Source organism: Grammomys surdaster, unplaced genomic scaffold (genome assembly GCF_004785775.1).
Source record: "Grammomys surdaster isolate TR1022 unplaced genomic scaffold, NIH_TR_1.0 218, whole genome shotgun sequence".
Lineage (NCBI taxonomy): Eukaryota > Metazoa > Chordata > Mammalia > Rodentia > Muridae > Grammomys > Grammomys surdaster.
This window is the reverse complement of record NW_021604663.1, coordinates 973446-995997: the sequence shown is the minus strand read 5'-3', so window position 1 is coordinate 995997 and position 22552 is coordinate 973446. Positions and strand designations below refer to the sequence as shown.

General features: G+C 35.5%; 1 protein-coding gene across 4 annotated transcripts in view; it reads left to right on the top strand.

Annotated features, from left to right (window-relative positions):
- The window catches only part of Qki (QKI, KH domain containing RNA binding), a 111828-nt gene that overhangs the window by 73868 nt on the left and 15408 nt on the right, over positions 1-22552 (top strand). For all 4 annotated transcript variants that reach the window (XM_028772724.1, XM_028772723.1, XM_028772726.1 and 1 more), the window contains exon 4: positions 3957-4100. In XM_028772724.1, the coding sequence (XP_028628557.1) occupies positions 3957-4100 (144 nt within the window). The remainder of the gene's footprint in view (positions 1-3956; positions 4101-22552) is intronic.

The following is a 22552-nucleotide window of genomic DNA, read 5'->3' as shown; positions in this document are numbered from 1 at the left end:
GTGATACCTGCTTCTGTGACTGTATCTGTAAAGAGGAGCACGGACCATGACCATGACCTTCTAAGCAAGCAGTAGAGAAGACTGTCCTACCCCATCACCTTTCAGCATTCTTAACAACCTCTGTGACTAGAAACTGGTTGAAGAGATGACTAAAAGTATTTAAACTCTCTGGTCACAGCAGCAGTAGTTAGGCAAGAAAGGCAATACATGACACCCTTCAGCTTCATAAGACATGTCCAGCTTCAAAAATGTTACGGTGTTACTTAAAAGAATGTCTTAGAATTTGTCCTTGAGATGACCGAGCGGGTGACAGTGCTTTCTGAACAAATCTGACTATATCAGTTCAACCCCTGAAACCTTTAGTGGAGGAGAGTGAATTTTCCACTCCAAAGTTGTTCCCTGACTTTCCTTTGCAGGGTCTGGAACGTGCACCCCCCCATATACATCATACATACAGTAAATAATAAATGTAGAAATGTCTTAAAATAAATGAAATACTACAGATAACTACAAAAAATTGTAGATACTGTGTAGATGAGGACAATGTTAGAAAAGTACAGTGAAAGGTTTTAGAATTATGAATTTGAAAATGTGTACAATGGTTTTTTTTTTGTAAAATACTGTTTCTGTAAATACTGTTTACGATAAATATATCATTTCTAGATTTGTTTTTATTGATTTTTTTTTCTGTTGTAAGTGCCCAATTTATAATCTTCAATGACCCCACCATTCTTGTGTGTGTGTGTGTGTGTGTGTGTGTAGGTGTGTAGACAAGAGCATGAGACTGGGTATCTTTTTCCTTAGGTCTCCACCTTATCTATTTGTCTGTTTTATTTCATGTGTATGGATGTTTTGTCTGCATGTATATCTGTACTCTGTGCAGTGCCCACAGGGAACAGAAAAGAGAGTCAGATCTCATGGGACTAAAATTACAAATAAGGTAATTGTGGGCTGTCGTGTGCTGGGAATCAGACCAGGTTCTCTAGAAGAGCAGCCAGTGTTCTTAACTCACTGAACTGTCTATTTAGTACTTATTTTAAGGTAGGTCTTTCACTGACCCCAGAGTCCATTGTCTGAGATAGATTACCTGGCCATTGATCCCTCTAGATCCTGTCTGCAACACGTGTCAGCACCCTCTCCCCAAAACATGTCTCTTATAGAGTGCTAGGGATCTGAGCTTAGTTCCTATGTTCACAGAGCAAGCATTTTATTTGCTGAGCCATCTCCCAGCTCTAATGACTATTAACTTCTGACTACATAGCAGAAAATAGAGACTTTCACATTGTTGGAAAGATATATTTTTATTCTTATAAATAAATGTCTTTCAGTTTTGTTCTAGGAAGTGTTAAATTAGTTGGAAAAAGTTTAGCCCCCTTAAATTTTGATTTTGTAATTTTTTAGGCAATACTTGAATAGTGGCTCATACTAACTTGAATTGTTTCCTTTTACTGTTTCCCTGTTGATGAATCATGAGATGTTTCGCAATCTGTGATGTGGAGTTCTTTGGAAACTGATTCCAGACCTGACCTTTAGAATCCTCTGCCCAGCCTATATGGATCTGTTGAGTTACAGTACTAAGGGGATCCTAACAGCTCTCCAGCAGTTTTGAGCCCTGCCTGCTTCACTTTCCTGGACTCTCAAATTGCTATCTTTTTAGTATCTTCTAATGGGCTGAGACTAAAGCTGTTGAGTATTGTCAAGTTGGGCAGTTGCAGCTGGTCCCTGTCCTCTCACCATTGTTATTTCTCTTTTTCAATGCCTAATTTCTAGTAGCTTGGAATTGTTGCCTCATATACTTTGATTGTTTCAGATAGAGTAAGAAATGAGCATTGTTCCTGGTTCTTTGTCTTAGCTACAAATGAAAGTATATGAAGATAGGCATACAGGTAGTTTTCTCAAGTCTACTTAATAGATACATAAAAATAAAAAAAGTGCAAATTTTGGTGAGGAATACAAGCATTTTTTAACATTAAAATATAGATTTAAAATTGTCATAAAAGTATTTATGTTTTGTATTTGCCATGCAAATGATTTCAGGGTTCCCAATTTGTTGATTCAGTGACTCTTTATCCTCAATGCTCTTCATGGTGCATCCTGGGTAAAAAGAAACAGCTTATACTATCATTTATTAAATAGAACTAATTGGTTTTTATATAATCTGAAAATATTTTAAATGGCCAGATTATATTTGTTAGTTATATTTGTATTTGGCTTGAGTGCTCTTCAGATTCTCTGGTGATATAATGCCACCATTTTATTCTACGTTGATATTGCATGGAATTTACTTTTTAATACAGTTCTGCCAAGATGTATTGTTATAAGGAATGTGGTATGATCTAGTAATGGAACAGATAGGCTTTAGGCTACTAGTTAACATAGTGTTTGATTATTTCTCTTTTACTTTGAATTCTAGTTAGCTCACTATGACTGTAAGTGTATTCTTCAGAAACATATGCCTTGACTATGTAGGTGCATTTTCCTACAGAAGTTACTACTGATAAAGCAGAATCCTGTACTTGATAAATCTTATTTTTGTCTTCATTGTTTGTCCAGTTTACTTCCTTTGACTATAATTGACACAGTAACAGACTAATGGCTTTTACAAGAAAGGTCTAACAATGGGTATTTTTGTTGTTTACCTCTATAATTTGCTTTAGATTTGGGTAGCAGTTATATTTATGATCACATTCTTAAGTTGTTTTCAAGTTTAAGAATTTGTATATTTATAAATTATGTAAGTGTGAATGTGGCCATGTGCCCTTATATGTAGGCATGCCCTTGATAAGGCTTTCAGCATCTATATGCATTCCTTGCTTGGTAACCAAAAGCTAGCAAAGAAATGACATAGATGATTTTCTATGAAACATGTGTTTAGGACTGAATACAGTGCAAGAGTGGAGTTTATAGTTCACTTTTATTATTTCAAAATTTTGTATGCACACACACACACACACATATATACACATATGCACATCGAATCCAGCACAGATCCCCCTCCAGTTCCTCCAGGACACCCATATACATTGACCCCAAATTTTATATTCATCTTTTAATTTTAAAAAACCCACTAAGCCCGTTTAGTGCTGCCCATTTGTGCATGGCATACAGCCATCCATTGGAACATGAGCAACAGCAGTGCCCATACCCCAAAGAGTAATGATGCTTCCTTGCCTAGCAGCTCTTCACTGTATATACATTTTAAAAAGTAAAAGCCATTGGAAATATAATTAAACGAATATCTAGTCATTTGCTATGCTTTATTTCCATTTACTACTTGAAATACAGAAACCAGTACTTCATTTACATGATGATATCTATTTTCAAAATACTTTTTCTTTTTTTTTTTTTTTTTTTTTTTTTTCCAGATCTGAGGACCGAACCAGGGCCTTGCGCTTGCTAGGCAAGCACTCTACCACTGAGCTAAATCCCCAACCCCTTCAAAATACTTTTTCTAGGGTTGACTAGGAACCAGTGTTACTTAAACCTTTTGTAATGAGTGGAGATAGCATTAAAATTGGAGGATGAAAGTTTTGATTCATTTCCCATATTGGCAGCTTATTTGCGTGATACTGCTAAGTAACTTGTTTAGCCTTGGTAACTGCTCTCATAAGTAAAATACAGAAGTACTATGCTATTCAGAGTTACTCAGTATAGTTAAAAAAAAATGGCACTGCATGTCTCCTAGAGTAGCAATGCTATCTCTTGTGATTGTTTTGGTCACTTTTATCCTCAGGTGGAATAGGTTGCAGCAAGAATGTTTGTTGAGTTCTCATTTGACTGACTAGTCTCCTTGCAAGGCTTTTGTTTACTTTGGAAAATAATTGAAAAGCTTTGTACTGTCATTCTAGCAAATATAGCTTTAAGTAATTAGCACTAGGTGCATGTTACAAAGGGTGTATTTTGTCTTTGAAAAGAAAGCATTAGTAACATTGCTTCCCTCCCCCCCCCTTTTAAAGGAGGAGCAAAATAGAGGCAAGCCCAATTGGGAGCATCTAAATGAAGATTTACATGTACTAATCACTGTGGAAGATGCTCAGAACAGAGCAGAAATCAAGCTGAAGAGAGCAGTTGAAGAAGTGAAGAAGTTACTAGTACCTGCAGTAAGTACATTTTTATCTTTTGAAAAATTTTTTACCTTTTCCTTTTTATATTGACTTGAAAATGTAATGTTAATAAAGGATAAGATGTTATTTGTAAGAGATTTTTATTTAACCACAAATATAAAACTAATATATGGCGCCGGGCGGTGGTGGCGCACGCCTTTAATCCCAGCACTTGGGAGGCAGAGACAGGTGGTTTTCTGAGTTCGAGGACAGCCAGGGCTACATAGAGAAACCCTGTCTCGAAAAAAATAATAATAATATATGGCTCATTAAATATATAGTGTAAAAGACAGGATTGTTTAAATTCTTAACCTGGAATCCCTGCTTATTTTTATGAAGGATGTGATGTGGTAGAGAAGCAAGGCTAATTAGCCTACTTCTAAAAAGACAGTCGACTTTTAAATTGCTGTTAGAGGAGAACAATCTAGATTTAGCAATCAGGATGGTAAAAGTTTTTGGTTTGTTTGTTTTCTGTTTTTCTTTAAAAAGTTAGGTATGCTGGGCATGGTGGCACAGGCATGCAGTCCCTCTCCAACACTCAAGAGGCAGAAGCAGGCCAATCTCTGTGAATTCGAGGCCAGCCTTGTTTATACATAGTGAGTCTAGGACAGTCAGGGCTATGTAGAAAGACCCTGTTTCCAAAAACACCAAACAAGCAAAAAACAAAATCAAAAAAGGTTAAATAATAGTAATTCAGTAATTCACTAGTTATTAGTGTAACTAATACTATGGGAAAGTAGAGTTTGCTCATATGCTAGGTTCTCTTCCGGCATATTTCCTTCTGTAAGTAAGTTAATGTTGTATAGTAAGACTTTCTAATTGCATAGTTAAATCTGTGTTCTTACTGAAAGCTGAGTTTTACTGATTTCATAGGCACCAATCCAAATGCTTTTTACACTTATCAGCTAACAAACCCTGTTAAAGGTCATATTTAGGAATCCTACAGAAGACATTCTTTCTCCTTGTTTTCTTCCCTCAGCTCTTTACTTTTTTTTTTATTTTGCTGCATAATATCAAAGTACTGTTGTTGTTTTTTTTTAATGGAAAATGAGAAGGAAATGATTTTAAATAGATTGTGAAGCCATCTTTCTCATGTTAATAACATGGAAATATTTCAGTTGGCTGCTCTTAAAGGAGCAAGGAAAATTTATTGTTAGTGTGCTGTCACCAGGGCCGTTTTGTTGCTTCCATGAATGTGTTTGGTATCTACTGCTGATGTTTATGTCCCAGCGATATATTGTCCTCACTATATATTGCTCTTTATTGTCCTCATTGTCCACTTTCTAAGTGAACTCATACATTAGAAACATTTTCCCATTCATTTGACAAAATGGGTTCCTTGTAAGGAAAGAATTTGATATGAATTCTGTCGATAGACACCTAAGGAACATGGACATGTAGATTGTTTGTAAATACACACTGTTAAATCTTATCCTCTTTCCTTTCCTTAATAACTGTGTGGTGTTGAAAAGCCCTGCAAAGGGGATTTGTGGTTACAGTTTCATAGACAGGAAAGTATACAGTGCTGCGTATCTAACAACATATGTGTTTAGCTAATGTAGCAAAAAGAAAATGGTCTTAATAGTTTACTATTTTACCCGTGTGATTTTTCTAGCCATTGCTTTTTAAATTTGCTTTTATTCTAAAAGATATTCTAGAAAAAGAGCATTGAGTCTGAAGGTTGTTAATTCTAGAAAATTTTGGCCTCTTTCTTTAATGTAGTGGGGAAAAACTAGTGGTGAGATGAGACTTTAGAGTACCCACTCTTTCATTTGTGGAATTTCTTGTTGATTGGTGAGCCTGACTTGAGTTTGGTCCCCAGGTTCAACAGTGGTGGGAGAAAACCAATTTCTGGAAGTTGTCCTCTGAATTTCACATGAGAGCTGCGGCACGTTTTAGAATATTTTCCCCTCCACTTCTACAGAGTTCCCTGAGCACAGAAGTGAGGGATTTGATGGAGACACTCCATTTAGGACTGAGTGTTCCAAGCAAGGGCTCTCAGTCTGTACACTGCCCAGTTGTGTGTCTCTATAGCTGTTCCCTTCTACTGCTTCTTGATAATGGCTGGGCAAGACTCTGATCTATGAGTATAGCTGAATGTCATTAAAAGTCATTGTATTGTTGCATTCTTTTAGCAGAACGTTAGTATATGGATTTCTGGTCTCAGGTTCTGGCTATCTGAGGAGTGTTGGGCGTGGGTTCCATCTCATGAAGTGGGCCTTAATTCCAGTCAGATAGTGGTCGTTACTCCCATAACGTTTGTGTCACTATTGCACCTGTGTATTTAATAGGCTACCATTATAGATCAAATGATATGTAGTTGGATTGGGGTTAACCTGGCTCCTCTTGTAGTGTTCAGAGTCCTCCTACTACCATGAACACTAGTCAGTAGGGGTGAAGGTTCTAGGTGGGCACCAGCCTACCTTCTTGTTGAATGAGTTATTTAGGTATTGCCTCCAGTAATAGGCCATTACTGTCAGTTTGTGAAGAGCAAACAATAAGTAGCTTCAGCAAGATATCCTGGTGGTTGGGGTTCTATGGAGCTCCTTTGCCATGAACTCACTTGGATGCAGTGCATTCCAAAGATTGGATGTCTCATTTGATGGTGAGAGGTGTCTACTTGGTAGTTTGTCTCCCTGTCATTTACATTTCTTTCATACATATTTTGTGAAGCTTCTCCTATAGTAGGTTTCCATACTGTTCCTCAAGTGACCCTGAGTTTTAGCTGTCTCAGTTCTTACTTCCTCTCTTATCCTCCCTGCCCTCCCCTCTTTGTATCACTTCAGATTTTCAGTTCTTTTGTGTTGGAAGTCTTCTAGCTGTTTGCAAACAATAAATTGTTTTTAACTGTATTCAGTCTTCTGATACAAAGCACTAGAGTTTAATCCTCTTACCTGCCTGTAATTTCGCACCTCTTAAATAAACACCCCCCCACACCCCCACACACACACTTTCTGGGTCTGTGAGACCAACTGTTTTATTTTAAACTTCATGTGAGGGAGAACTAATACAGCGTTTATTTATATTAGCTGTATTTGTTGAAAAGAAAATTCAGAAATTTAGCTAGAATTAGTCAGATGACTTCTACTTTTACTTGAATTCTGATATTAATGTTGCCTGTTTATTTTCTACATGCATATTTTAGAAGCTAGGATAATTTTTCTAGTGTGACATTACACAGCTACAGTTTTCTATGTCCTGAAAGAGTCATTAATAGTGTTATTCATGGTTTCCCCTAGTGTCATGCTTTAAATGCCAACATATGTATGATTATGCTATTATCAATCATTTATTTCTTGCTTATTAATAGTCTGACAGATATTATCTTTTTAAGGAAATGTTAGAGACTGCCTGTCTAAATATTTTAGAATGTTTCCAGAAATAAAATTAACATGATTAAATGTGTGTGTTTTTATGCATGGATTATAACAATACTACATTGAGTGTTTACTTACTTTTGTATATCTCTTAAGGCACAATAAAGGGGATAGAGAACTATGGATTAAGGAAATGCTGTTTTAGTTAATGATTATAAAATGAATTGAGAAATACCTAACTGAAATGTGTAGTACAAGTATTTGCATATCTTAGGAGTTTTCTTAGTTACCAAGAACAGAAACTGGTCCTGTGTCCTGTTTAGAAAATACCATGGTGCCCAGCATAGTTGAGTGAGCTGGAGATATGTATGAGGTAATTGGGAAAGTAAGTTAAGGCATTGTGTATTTATTCTGAAATAGGTTGTTGGGAGAGAGATTAAGGACAGGAATGGCATGATTTGATGCCTGTTTTAATGGTTTCTTCTGGTTGCTTAGCTAGTAGGCTTTGAGGGCAGTGGTGAAAGCTCAGATGCTACTTAGAAAGCATTCAAGTGCTTATTCAGAGTAGGTCATGGCTAGATACACAAAAGTTGTTTGAACTAGAGTCAAGGATGGTGGAAGTGTTTGATGAAGAGTTTATTTTGAAGGTGAAATTAGTTGACAGGAATGTTGATCAGTCTTAGTGTAGTATGATATGTGATGCCTTAAAGCAGTTGATGCTGCCTTTTATTTACATTGCTAGGAGCAAAGGAACTGGGTTTGGGAATGTGAAAATTGAGAAACCAGGTGATGAGTTGTTTCATATGGCAGTAACAAACGGGAATTTTATTAGAACGTGGAGCCATCATATCCCGAGCATTTAGAGCCATAGGACTGAAAGTGCATATTATCATAAAACTGGATTTAAATTACTCCTAAGTTACCTTCTAGGAAATTTGTACTAGTGTAGCAAAAAATGCTTGCTGTCTAATGGTCTCAAATCTGGGTGTTTCTCAGGGTTTAAATCCACGGCCAAGTTCTGTAGGAAAATATGAAGAATTTTGCTTTGTTTTGTTTTTTTAGCCCTGCATCACCTGGAGCTTGCAATCTCAAGTGCTGAGAGTTACAAGCTAATACAACAATTCTATTCCTTTTCCTTTTTTCCTTTTTTCCTTTTTTCCTTTTTTCCTTTTTCTCCCCTCCCCTCCCCTTCCCTTTCCTCCCCTCCTCTCCTCTCCTCTCCTCTCCTCTCCTCTCCTCTCCTCTCCTCTCCTCTCCTCTTCTCTTTTGTTTTTTCTTTGTTTCTATGTTTTGAAGTGATATGCTACATTCTCTGGTCTCATCGTGTTGCTGGGGCCTGTTATTTTACTTATGATATCATTTAAAGATTGTTTTTTGGTTTTTCGAGACAGGGTTTTTCTGTATAGCCCTGGCTGTCCTGGAACTCACTCTGTAGACCAGGCTGGCCTCGAACTCAGAAATCCGCCTGCCTCTGCCTCCCAAGTGCTGGGATTAAAGGCGTGCGCCACCACCGCCAGGCTAAAGATTGTTTTTGTTCTTACATTTGGCATCAGTCTTTTCGAGAAAGATAAAAGGACAATTCTATGCCCCTTTGTGGAACAAGCTGAATCTAGGGGGTGTGGGTGAGGCGTGGAACACTGTCAACATTGCTTGATCTAAGCTTTATAGTTAAATGAAATTAAGTATCTTGTTTGTGGTTTTATCTCTGCTGGGTTTTAAGGTTCATAAATCTGACAAACGTTATATCTTCACTTCTTGTGACAAAGTTCTAACCTGTCTATTTTTGAAATGTTAAATGTAATATTTAGTAAGTCACATTTGGTTGCGTGTGTGTGTTTTAAACTAAAAAAGTTGTTATATGTGTGCATACAGGGAACGTTCCTTTGTTTGGAATAGGGGTGCAGGTAGGAGGTGAGAGGACAGACAACCTTGGGTGTTGTTCTATACCTTTAATCTTGTTTGAGTAGGGTTTGTTGTTTTTGCTGGCTTCTTGGAGTATGAATGTCCAGGCATTCTTCTGTTTCTGCCTCCTATCCCTCCATAGGAACACAGGGAATCCAGACGTGTGCCATTATATACCCAGTTTTGTGTGTCCACATGCATGCTCATCAAATACTTTCCTACCTTCTGGAGCAATATCCAAAACCCAAAAGTATGTTTTTGGTTTTAACTTTAGTTTGCTTTTGTTTTGTTTTGAGACAGGGTGTTACTATGTAGCTCTGGCTATGAAGACTCACCTGTTCCCAGAAGCTCAAAAGATCTTCTTGCCTCTGCCTCCACAGTGCTAGGATTCAAGGTCTAAACCATCAATGATGCTGGGCTTAAATTTGGGTTTTAAAACAACCTTAAGTAGATTTCATGCCAGTAAGCATACAACAAATGATATACCAATTTTCCCTCCAGAAAATAGTTCACTATTCAAACCTGACTTCATAATTAATAAGGGTTTTGCAATGGCCATACATCATTCATTAGAATCAGATATTTAGAAGACTTTTCTTGTAGCAAAAAAAATGTTTTTGTTTCACATTTGTTTTGATAGATTACTTCAATCCTTTTGTTTCTAGTTTACTAATAGACCATGCATTAAGTAGGCATGAGTACCTTTTCTCATTATATATAGTATTTGTGTCGTACAAGTCTGTATTCTCTGTCTTCAAGTATCTATCACAAATACACTCAAAAGTCTTTAGAGACTTATCCTTAACAGGAGCTGTTGATAATTCTACCTCCTTCCTTTGAGGGCAGGCAAAAGTGGGGTTGGAGAGGCAGTCTTCCTGGGTAGCCCCGCCTACGCTCAGGATCCTCTTCTCAGTGTGCTACCCTGAGTTCTAATGTTCAGATCTGAAGCCATCATGCTAAGGCCTCCATAAGATTTCTGTAATACATGTATCTCTTCCCTTGAGTTGGAAGAGTATCCTCTCTTGTCCTTTCAAGTAATTCTCTCTAGAAAGCTAGTAAAGTTGATAATGTTTTTAAAATGTCAAATATCAAAGGAAATCAATCAGTTTTATCATTTTACTCAGTAAAACTTGAACTGCATCATACTAGGTTCTCTGAAAGTGGAAGAGGAAATGAACTGTTTGGTTTTAAAGTCTTTGCTGTATAGTACAGTCTCTTGACATTTTAAAAATACTGGAATTTTGAGGTAGGTTCATGTAAATTCCCTAATGTATCTTATAAATGGGAGGAGGTTCTTTGTCCTCTCAAAGCCTAGACCTGTGATGATAGAAAGGTGGATGGATACTCAATTATTGAGTTATCTTCATAGCTCTGAAAAACAGTTTCAAGGCACTAGGTTGCCATAGCAGATCTTACTGTGTGAAGATACATTAAACAGAGCTTACATAGGAAGAAATAATGACTTGTGTTAGGGCTTGATGCAGTGGCAGCATTATTTTAGGTACATTTATAGTAGAACATTAGTATTACTTGGAATTATTAGAATGTAAGATAATTGGCAAACCAATTTTCTTGATTTTTTTTTTCTTTTTCCTAAATGGACTTTTAAAATAACTTTTACAAAATGTCGAAAGTATTTTGTATTTGCTGGCCAATTAGGCTCTGGACAGAATGATTACTTATGATTTTTCTACAAATTATTTATATTATTAATTACATCACAGAAATTTCATAAGGCCCTTAACATCTGTGTTGAACTATGTTCTTAGAACTAGAAGACTCGGCGGCCCCTTTAAAAATGAATTGATCTGTTACTAAATTTATTGGGGGGCAAAGTTCTTAAAGTCTTTGCACAGCACTCATCTATTTACAAGTCAGCTACAAACTTGTGAGCTGTGGAATGATTTACTTCCACGTAAGACCTTTCAAATTGTTTTTTATATTTTATCTCACAGAAAGCTTATTATTTGTGTTGGTTATTTTTTGTTACCCTGGCGCAAACTGAACTCATCTGAGAAGAGGAAACCTCATCACATTAGCCTGTGGGCATGCCTGGGGTGTATTTTTCTAGTTTTGTTGTAGGCAAGTGTTGTAGACAAGTGACAGTACTAGGCATGTACCTGAACGGAGAAAGCCAGTAAGCACGGTTCTTCCATGGTGGCTGTTTTGAGTTTCAGCCTGAGGTCCCTGCAGTGGCTTCCCTGCCGATGGAACGATGGAAAGTATAATCCAAGTAGCTTTCCTCCTCCTCCTCGGGTTTGTTTTAGTCTCTCTCTTGTCTTATCACAACAGAAACCAAGTTAGGACATCTCCCAATTCTGTATTCAATGGTTTCCTTTTTCTTTTACTTTTGCTACATTAATGTTGTCATACATTACAAATTTCTAGCTTTTTTGTTTTGCTTTTGGTTGGTTGATTGGTTGGTTGGTTTTTTTACTTTTGTGGAATGGTATCATGACCTGTTTTCAGTTCTTGGTATTTTATGTACCTACTAAAATAGTTGGTTTGGGTTATGCTTTTAAGTTAACCCAGCTTCTTGTCCCTTACTGGGTTTCTCAAAGTTTATTTTACTTTTAATTTGAATCATATCAAACAAATACTTTTTTCTATCTGTGATGTACCTCTCCCCTTTTTGTATTAGCAAAAAGACTTTTAAATACAAATAATCGCTATATTGATATTCAGAATTTCTTTTGTTTTTCTAATATCCTAGTGGTCAAAATTAAAGTTCATTTATAATTTCTTTTTATCTCAGTAAAGCTGTAGGATCTGTAACAATGGTCTTTTTCATCATGATGTCAATAATTTATGATTTCATTTTTCTTGATCAGATTCGTTAATCTTCTAAATTTCAAGTTTTGATTTTTTGTTAACTTTTTCTTTTTCTGTTTCATTGACCTCTGCTTTTCTTCTGCTTTATTTGAACTTAACTTTATGTGGACATTTTAAAGTAAAAGGTTAGTGATCTGACAACTTTCTTTAATAGATAGAAATATGGTTATGCTATATATTACTATTTATTTCAAAGTATTTTCTAATTTCTTTTGTAGTATTTAGAACTTTTCTTTGTATCTCATTGGTTGTTTTAAATTTGGTATTATTCTTGATGAATACATTCTGTGTGTTTTTGTCTTTTAAAATACAATTATTAAACTTTTTATATTATTTACCTATTTAATTTGTTAGGTAGATCTAGGTAGGGCTCTATGCTTCACAAGTATGTCTGGCAGGGACTCTGTCTCTGAACTGTACCAACAGCCTATTGATTTTTATTATATATTTTTATATTATATATTTTATTATATTATTATATTTTATTATAGCCTAGTGATATTGTCTGTTTTGGTGAACATCTCATATTTACTTAAATATCCTTGTATATGAATGTATATTCTTCAATAATTGGGTCTTTAATTTTTAAGTCTCATTTAGATAAAAGTGGTTGTGAATGTATCAGTCTTTTCATTGGTTGTAAAGATTCTCTGTGGCACTGAAAGGGCAGATAGACTTGGTGCACCCATGCATCTATCTCTTACTGACAAAACCTGTCTGAATAGGATTTCGCATTAGTGTTTATTGTTCTGCATGGTAGCAGCTTTCCTCTTGTAATTTTGACTTTTAATCCCTCCCATCCCCAAACACCAATTATTGTATTCAGTTTTCTACAGACAGTATGACTTACAGTGTGATGCCTTTGATGGGTGTTGTAAAAGTGATTGTTTTAGCTGTGTGAAAGTGTGAGACATGTGTCCCTTTTTACTCCCCGTTTTCCTGTGTTAAAAAGATTGGTTACCTCAGCTGCAGCATTGGAGAACAGATTCAGTTCCTAATGGGAACTATACATAAAATGAATCTGTAGAGTAATTCTCTTCCTGATCCACAAAATGTGAGCATGTCCTAATTATATATACCCATGCTAACTTTACCCATAACCCATTATGCACCATGCTAACTCTAATGTAATGTCTAGAAAAGAAAATGGGGTGAGAGGACAGTAAACATTTTTACACACATCATTATTTCAGAAGGGATTCAAGAAATTCCAGATGAGGGAAAACAGGATATTGTTGCTGATATGAAGACTTAAGAAGAAAGTGGAGATAAGGAATGTGTGTCTTCATCTCCTAATCTTTTTCTAAAGGAAAAGAATTTCCATGTGTTATGCCAGGACTAAACTGGAAAGCTGAACTGAAAAGTACTAACTTTCTAGAGAAATGCATGGTATCAAGCAACTTAAACGTTAACAGACTCTGACATACATGGATGTCATTACTCTCAGACAGTTGATAGTGTTTATCTTGTGTTGTATGGCTTTATGGTAGAATCCTCCTCCTGTTCTCATGTTTACTCAGAAGTATTTCGAACTTAAATATGAATGAGTTTTTAATATATATTTGATTTTTAGAAGCATTAGCATTCATAGGGATCTAAATTAATATGAATTAAACAGTTGATTTTAATATTTTACTACAAATTCACAGTAGAGGAATTTAAAATTTTAAATTGTGCTGATTAATCAAGGAATATTGTGAAATTTAAAAATATTTATCATAACAAAATCATTTTAATTTTCTTTTTAGAAAAACCAGTTATCGCTGTCATTGAAATTGAGAAACAATAAAGAGAAAAGAATATTTTACTATATATATATATATATTTCTCAGGAGTTCTTCTTTGCTTAATGTTCTATAGATTTGACTCATGGTAAATTGTTTTAATTATAATCTGAAAATCAGTTCAAAGAAGTAATGATGGCAGTAAGAGGCATCTGGATACTGGAATAGTTTCTTCTTTAAGACATTCTTAAGCCAGATTGTCAATGTATTGCTGTTCTTATATTTAACTTCTTAGACAAGTACTAGTAACTGAAGTGTATGGCATTTTGGCTTTGTTTGTTTTGTTGAGAAAAAGAAATTAAAAGATGTTTAAACATCTAACCAAAATGCATGTGGTCCCTGATAGAGCAACAGTGAGAGAGCTTGTGAAGAGGGTGTTTTTCTCTGTGCTCGCTGCCGTTTTCATCTGAATGGAACTCAGTGCAGTGATTAGCAGTCTCTTCAGAGTGTCAGAGCAGAATTACCATTGTGATGCTTAGCTGTGGGATAAAAGGATTGGATTGGGTCTGCATGTCTGCCAAACTAAATGAGTTGCCATGGGAATTTTCAAATGTTTGAGGCGTTTACATATAGCAATTTGATGGGTTTGAATAAACTCATAAATCACAAGTTTAGATAAAAGAAGCCAGTCCTTCTATAGATGAGGTGTTTGTAGAGGCCTATGGCCTCATAAATTCTTGACGAGAACGAATTGATCCCTGCTCACATAAGGCCAGTTTATTAGGGCTTGTATCTTCCCCCTCCCCAGCCCCCGCCCCCCAAACAAATGCATGACAGACACATTTAAGGAAAGAGTTTGTTTGACATCTCCAGAGAAGAGTGTGGCAGTTCTAGTCATGATTTCATTCTGTATTCAGCACCTCAGAGTGTTGTGGGAAGCATACCTTTTTTTTTTTTATAAACAATAGGGTAATGTTTTAATTTTATACAATGTATATAATAGTAAATAATGTATTTTTACAACTAAGAGACACAAAGGGTAGAATAAAATTTAAAAAAAAAGTTTTGGAATCAAATGTGGTTTCCAAGCTGCAATAAATGGTATTATTCAGGTTTCATGTACATGTTTGCAGAATGAACTTCAACTTTCCCCTGTGTCTCCAAAAAATTGTATGTTAGCATAACTTTAAGTAAGCATCCAAAGTGGGGAGCATCACTTAGTGTGTAGGATGCCACCTGTCCTCTGGACACTAACATAATAATCAGTTCCTATGTGGTATTTTGTTCTGTTTTTTAGGGAAAAAAAATATTCAAAGCCGAAGTATTTAAATTTTCAAGGCTGTATAATTGATTCATAAAATAGATAAAGAATTATGGGGAGCCTTTTGTAAGTAACTAGGTTGCTGTTTCATAAGGCAATAGTATAGTAATAATAAACTGGATGCCTGAAAATATTGTTGCATCTTTCAAAATACATTATCAGGGAGATACAGTTATATTAGGGAAAGAATAATTATTTAGTTGATAAGTGGCAAGGGAAAATATTTTTAAAGTAAAATGTTTTTGTTAATCTTTATTGCATAGTGTTCAGTTACACATTGACATCTTCTGAGTAGCATCTTGTATTCCTAAAATTTTAGTTGACCATTGGTGAAACTTGACTCAGTGGCAGTAAGTTTTTAAAGGTGTACTTGAGTGTAAAGGCCTTTACAGGAGCCCTCACCAGATCTCAGAGTGTCTGTAGAGGGCTTTAGAACCCAATTGGCAGGAGGCTGTTTGTGCTGTGTATGAGGCCCTCTGCTGTGTGCTGCTGACAGGACAGACAAAACCTACAGAGATGGACAGATACTGCCTTCTTTTCTTTTTTCTTCTCTTCTCTTTTCTTTCTTTTTTTTTCTCTTCTCTCTTCTTATTTTTAACTTATAAAGTAAAATTTAACTCATCTCTGATTCAGTTATCTTTTTTTATACCACTTCACTTTTAGTTGTGTGTTCTACTCAGGGCAAGAACAACTAGAATTGGTGTTACACATAATTTCCTTAAGTCATTGGCTGTAACAGTCTGGTTACTGTTTGTCCTGCAGTGCTGTCAGGCTCAGGCTTCTTAAAACAAGTGGGAGCAGCTTTCTGTACACTTGGAGTCTTATACCTGGTGAAGCTCTGTGCTGTTGCTCAATGTCTTGTCTGTGCTAACATTGAACAGCTTGCACAAAGAGCCATTCCTGTACAGATTCATTAAAGGACACCTCATCTCGACACGTGATTGACAGATTGACAGTTTAGTTTAGATAGCTTATAACTCAAGATTGGATCTATTAACAAATAGGGGATAATGACATTGGCTATAAAAAAACAGGGCAGTGTATTTATTCTTTAAGAAAAATTTGTGTGATATATATCTAGTGCCCTGTTTTCAACTATGTATTCTGTGCATCCCTCCAAATTTGCATGTTAAACTATATACTATATAGAACTCCATATGTGGTTGTTAAACAATATTTACATCCTATATTTAAATAAGCACCACATTGACTAGGTTAATTTTATTTCTTTTACACTTAAGTGTATGATATACATATTGGTTTATTTTTTAAAAACATTTAATTTCTCAGTATATCTCCTTTAGTTCAGTTGTTTTCATACCTCCCTTTAATTTGTTTGCATGCTTTTCTGATGGTTGGTAAGTAGCCTCATGTTCCTTGTATTTAGATAGAACATTTGTGGACCATACACTGTGTTAACACACTTGATACTGAATTGACAAAACTAGGAAAATCAAATGTCTCCCAAAATTTTATACTTTTTAACTCTCATTTAATTTTTTGTGACATTTCATTTTTAGTATGTGATACTTTTATTGAAATCATTAATAGTAAATCTTGCATTTTAATATATTAATGTTCAAATAAGCATTGTAATTTGAATTCAGATAAGCTTACTTGGTAACATTGGTAGCATTATTTTCTAATTTAGTTTTGATAATTGAATTTTAAATTTAATTCAGAAGTGACTTTCAGATTATCCCATTCATTAGTAACAAGATTCCCTTATGAAAATTAATTTTGAAACCATAGTAATGGATTGTGAAGATGATTTTATTTTATTGTGCCCTTATGGGGACAGCTTCGTATTAATAATAGTAGTATATAGTAGTATATAAAATCTGAGCAAGTTAGCAAGCTTTCAAATTAGCTCACTTTTTGATAGACTTGCTTTAATAAGCTCTGTGAGATGAGTGATGGTACTCTGTACTTTAGAAGAAGCTCTGGTTGTTACACTTAGAGTTACAACATGTGTATGTGGGTAAGATGAAAAGCAGCGCTAAATGACTGGAAAACTAGTTCTCTTCATAAACGTCTGTTGAGAAACTACTACTTACCAGGCTAATCTAGTGCTGCAGTTTGCAACAAAGACTCTTTACTCACTAATGCGAATGAGAAAAGGAAAAATATAATTGAATTTCCTAATTCTTTGGTTTGGTCATATGGTATCACCTATAGAGAAGTGTTACACTTGCATTGAGTCAGATGCATTCCAGGGTGATCTCTTGTTATTCTTGCTCCCAGATAATCACATCTGTAATGATATCTGCAGTTACCACTGTGGCTAATCTGAAATTCCAACACAAACTGTTTTTTCTTTGTCTGTACCTGGACATCATAAAGACATCTTAAATGTTATATTTCTACAGTTCTTCCCTTTCTTATATTCAGTGATTCCTCCCTTGTTTTCTGTATGAATTACAGCTTTGCCTAAAGTACTCCACCTTCATTCATTTCTGATGCTCCTCGTTTCCACTCCTTCCCCAAATCTCCATCTTTTCTGTTGTCATAGCTCAATTGTGTCTTTTTCTTATGATACTTGTAGATAGAACTATGTCTCCCTCCCTCCCTCCCTTCCTCCCTCCCTCCCTCTCTCTCCCCTCCCATGTGTTCTGTTCACTACCAGTCCAAAGTTGTCTTGATACTCTTGCATTGTATTCTTGAAAGTTGTCATCAGTTTTTGTAATTACTAATTTTTTTTAATTATCTTTTTCTTCTTCTCTTTCCCCATGAGTTCCCAATAAAGCAGGTTTGGTCTGTTAATTAAAGTATATCCTTGAAAATATTGTTCTATAATCAGTTTTTACAGTTTTTAAAGTTTCAAAGACTATAATGTGGAAAATGTCTGATAGAGTATTGTAGCTACAAAGCTAGGTATGATGGGCACATCTTTAATCCTAGTATTCAGAGAAACTGGTGAGTAGGTCTTTCTGCATTCAAGGCCAGCCTTGGTTGCAAGATTAAAAATTAGCCAAATCAAATTTTAAAAATAAAGTTGTATAGCAACTCTTACTGGAAAATACCCATTCATGATAAAATCAAGGTTGGAATAAAAATATTCAATTCTCTTAGGGTAAATTAACAGTAATTTTTTAAAAAATATATAATATAAATTCTCCTAGATTTGGAATAAGAATATCTTAGTCTATTTGCAGGTCCATTTGTAGTTTAGAAATGTTTCTAAGGCCCTGGCTATGGTCTGCTAAGCAGAATTATGGTCATTTTAGTTGTACATGGTAGTGTGCACTTTTAACACCAGCAGTGAAGAAGCAGAGGCAGGAGGAGCTCGAGTTTAAGGCTGACCTCGGCTTCATAGCCCAGAGATTACTGATTGTTTTCTCAAAATGGGTCACTTGTGTGTGTGTATAAAACTGTTTGAGACAAGCAACCTCCCTTTCTTAGTGGTTTTATCAAGTCCCACAGGGAATTCCTGTATCCTTGGTATCTCTTAGTATTTATGTGGACACTTATGTACCTTAAACATTGCTCTAGACTTTGAGGCCTTCAGTGGCCCTTTTGTTACAATAGTACTTGAGGTTTTTTCCTTTTACATTTGTTTGTTTTTATACACAGATAAATAACAGGTCAGCGGTCAGCTTGCTGGAGTTGGTTGTCTGTTTTGACTGTGTGGTTCCTAGAAATAGAATTTAGGTCATCATGCTTGGCAGCATGCATCCCAACTAATCAAACCATCTTACCAGTCCTTGATTGCTTGATATGCTTTTTAGTACTTTTTAAGTACTTTCTTTTTCTTATCCCTTTTTATTTGGTTTTTGTTTTTTACGATAATATATAGTTGTGGCCAGACACAGGTGACCTTATACAATTTCCCCCTTTCAACCATAGTTACCCTAGTGGTGCAGACATCATGTTCATGGTGACATTGTTCAAGCCCTGAGTTTGAGCTCTAGACTTGACACATACTCTAATAGCTAACTCAAATGCACCAGTTTGTTTGATGGTTACATTAAGATGGGTTATTTGTAATGGTATGTAGCTTTCCACTTAAGAACTTGAGGAATAGCCAAGCGAGGTGGTGCGAATGTTTAATCCCATTACTTGAGAAGCAGAGACAGGGAGGTTTCTCTGAGTTTGAGGTCAGTCTTGATTGAGACTGTCTCAACAAAAAGCAAAAGTAGCCAGTTTCTTCCTCCTCCTCCTCTTCTTCCTCCTCTTTTTTCTTCCTCCTCCTTTTTCTTCCTCCTCCTAGTAGTAGTCTGAAAGCTTATTAGGAGAGATGAAGGTTTTGAAATCAAGATAAATTTAAATGACCTAGAAGAAATAATTGAGCATGACTATTAATGTTCATGTAAACTTAAATTCACAGAATGGGATTGGTAATGTAAGAAGAGAGAATGTAAGCATGGTCCCAAAAACAGTCTAGGCAACTCAGGTCCTGTGGAGTGGTGTTGGTATGCTACTCACCTTCGGTGTCTGTCAAACATGAACCATAGTAGGTACTACTTCAACAGAGAACTAGGAAAGGAGTCAGCTACAGAGCTCTTGTGAACTGGAGGAGAAAGGAGACAGGCATACTATAATACAGATTTAGAGGCAGTTATAGCCCCAGGGGAGATGATGAAACATAAGAGGTTTTACTAGGTTTTACTATTATTAGATCTTAGACTCTGAGAAAGTTCTATGCAGCATTGGGATTGAAGCCTCTGATGTGTTGTTGTTTAGCCTCTGTAGCGTAAAGGAGTTAGTTGGGCATAGTAGAGCAAGGGAAAGTGCTGTTATTAAAATTCCTTACAATTTAAAAAAGACCATGAGTGTGAGACTGAGGTGTGGTAGGAATTATATAATTATGTTTAATCTAAAAATAAAAAAGAATGAAAAAATAAGATTTCTTATAAAATGCTATCTCTTCTCTACTCTACTCATTTCATCATCTTTTATTTCCCTGTCTCATGTAAAAATTCCTTGTTGTTTATATGAGACAGTCAGTGTCTCTTCCCCCCTAGCTCTCCCCCCTTCTCCCCCACACACACCTCCACTCTCTCACATAAACACAGAGAAGGGTTGTTTGGAAAATATTTACCGGTTATGGAAAAGTAAAACTGAAAAGGCACAACAGCATGTGTCTATATATAATCGATCCTCTCTTACCTAAACAGCATAGATTTCTGAAAGTAATAGGATTGTCTGTGAGCGTCATCAGATGAGTCTGCATTGTGTAAAAGTAGTACAATTTGAAGACTGTTGAAAGATGATAGCTATGAGATGCTTCTCAGAAAGAGCTTGTTCAGTTCTGAGACTGAAAAAAAACACTGTAGTCTATTCTAGGGGCTTTGAACTTGATTTTTGATTGAAGAAAGAAAACATTGGAAACGAGGCTGCAAGAGAACTGTCTCCATCTACCATGTAGATCCTAGGATTGAGCTCTGGTTGCCATGCTTGGCAGCAAATACTCTTACCTCCTGAGCCATCTTACCAGCTTTCAGCTCTATTTTAAAATCACTTATAATATTGATAAGTAGACATAATTTTCTCCATTTTTAAAATTTGAGGTATTTGAATTCAGAAGATATTCTCACATAAAGGTATTGTGGTACTGATGTAATGGTTAAAATCCGAGGGCTCTGACTCAGGTATTCTGCTTAAGACCATGTTCTGCATTACGACCTTGTAGAGAAGTTAATGTATCTGAGTCTTGGTGATAATAATGTGTGCCAGTATCATAGCTTTGTTATGAAGCATGGTGCTTTGATGATAAAGATTTTATACCTCATTCTGATAAACAGCATTTACTTTTTCATAATTTACAATGTTAAAACCCTTTTAGTCTCATGGTATTTGACCTGTTTATTACTTTGACATAGCTTGCTGACAAACCTGACTACATGCTTTCATTGTAGCATATGCATACATTTAAAAATATATATTCATATACACCCACTAATCTGCCATCTATAATTCCAAAAAGTTCAGAAAATTGTGTTTGCAACTGTTTTCTACTTAATATATATATTTTGTTATATATAGTATATAGATAGGATTTCTCCAGACTATTGAGACTATATTATTTGTGGTATACTATCCTTTTGCAAATCAAAAAATCTCTGCTACCTCAACACTTGGGATGCCATGAGTTCTAAGCAACTTGTTACATTTTCAACCTATCCTATTTCAAGGTGATTATGCTGTTCGTAGTGCTCTGATAATCTTTATATTTCCTCATGGAATTCATCTGTCCTATGACTTAACAATACTACTTCTAGATACTTGTCAAAAATAAATCAAAATTTAGATTTACAACAAAAGCCTGTGAAAATTTTCAGAGTGGTTATGTTCACAGTGCATTCTCAAACTAGAAGCAAGCAAAGTCTATAGAATGAATAAACAACAAAACACTAAGTTCTATAACTTGAGGATGCTATATCTGACCAGTTTTGAGAAGTCTTACGGAAGAACTAGATGAGAGCCTTTACATCACGGGGTAAGACTTTTTAGCAAGTACATATGCTAAATTTCTGTCAAAAATGGGGCAGTAACGTTGAAACAACCACTTGCACATGGAAATAATTCTGTCATGACCTTTATTGTCTTGGGAGGCAATAAAACCCACTATCTAGCTCTCTTTGAATAAAGAGCTTGACAGGTGGTAGGGGCATAAAGATAATAAAGCTTATTTTGAAATGTGATAGTTTGGTTTTAGATTCTAATTCTGCCATATAACTCCTCATAGCATATTGATGCAGCCTTCTACTGTGGTCATACTTTAAGTTATTATTGCACTATTACTATGTGGCCAGCGCCTTAAGGCTTAGGGGTTTCTACTTAACCTACTGCAGTGATCTCGGCCTGGGTTTAGTGTTCTGGATCCTACATATGACATGGCCACATGTACATACATGGATGGGAACACATGGATTTCTTCTACCATCTTTCTCTTGGCTATCATCCCCACAGTTGACATAATCACTTCTTAATAATAATAAAGTCTAATTCAAACATGTTTCCAAGTGCGTCATCTCTTTGCAATTTCTTCCGTTTTAGATTTTTTTGATGGAAGTAAATTTGTCCCTCACTCATGTTATTCTCAAACTTGAGCAACATCCTTTTTTACTCCGAAAGCATGTCTGTTGCCTTTTATTTTCTCTTTTAAAGTTTTATATTTTATAGATTAAATTTAAAGCAACTGTTAATAAATTTTAACTTGCAGTATTAATATTCTTAAGGAACAAATTTAGGAACTTTGATAATAAACTCAACTTCCTTTCTAATAGTAGCTTACTTGTTTTATATTTAACTAAATAAGTCATTTATTTTATTTATTTTTAATAAATTAATGAAGGTTAAGGAATAATAATTAACAAATATACAGGTATCTTCACATTCTGTTGCAATAAA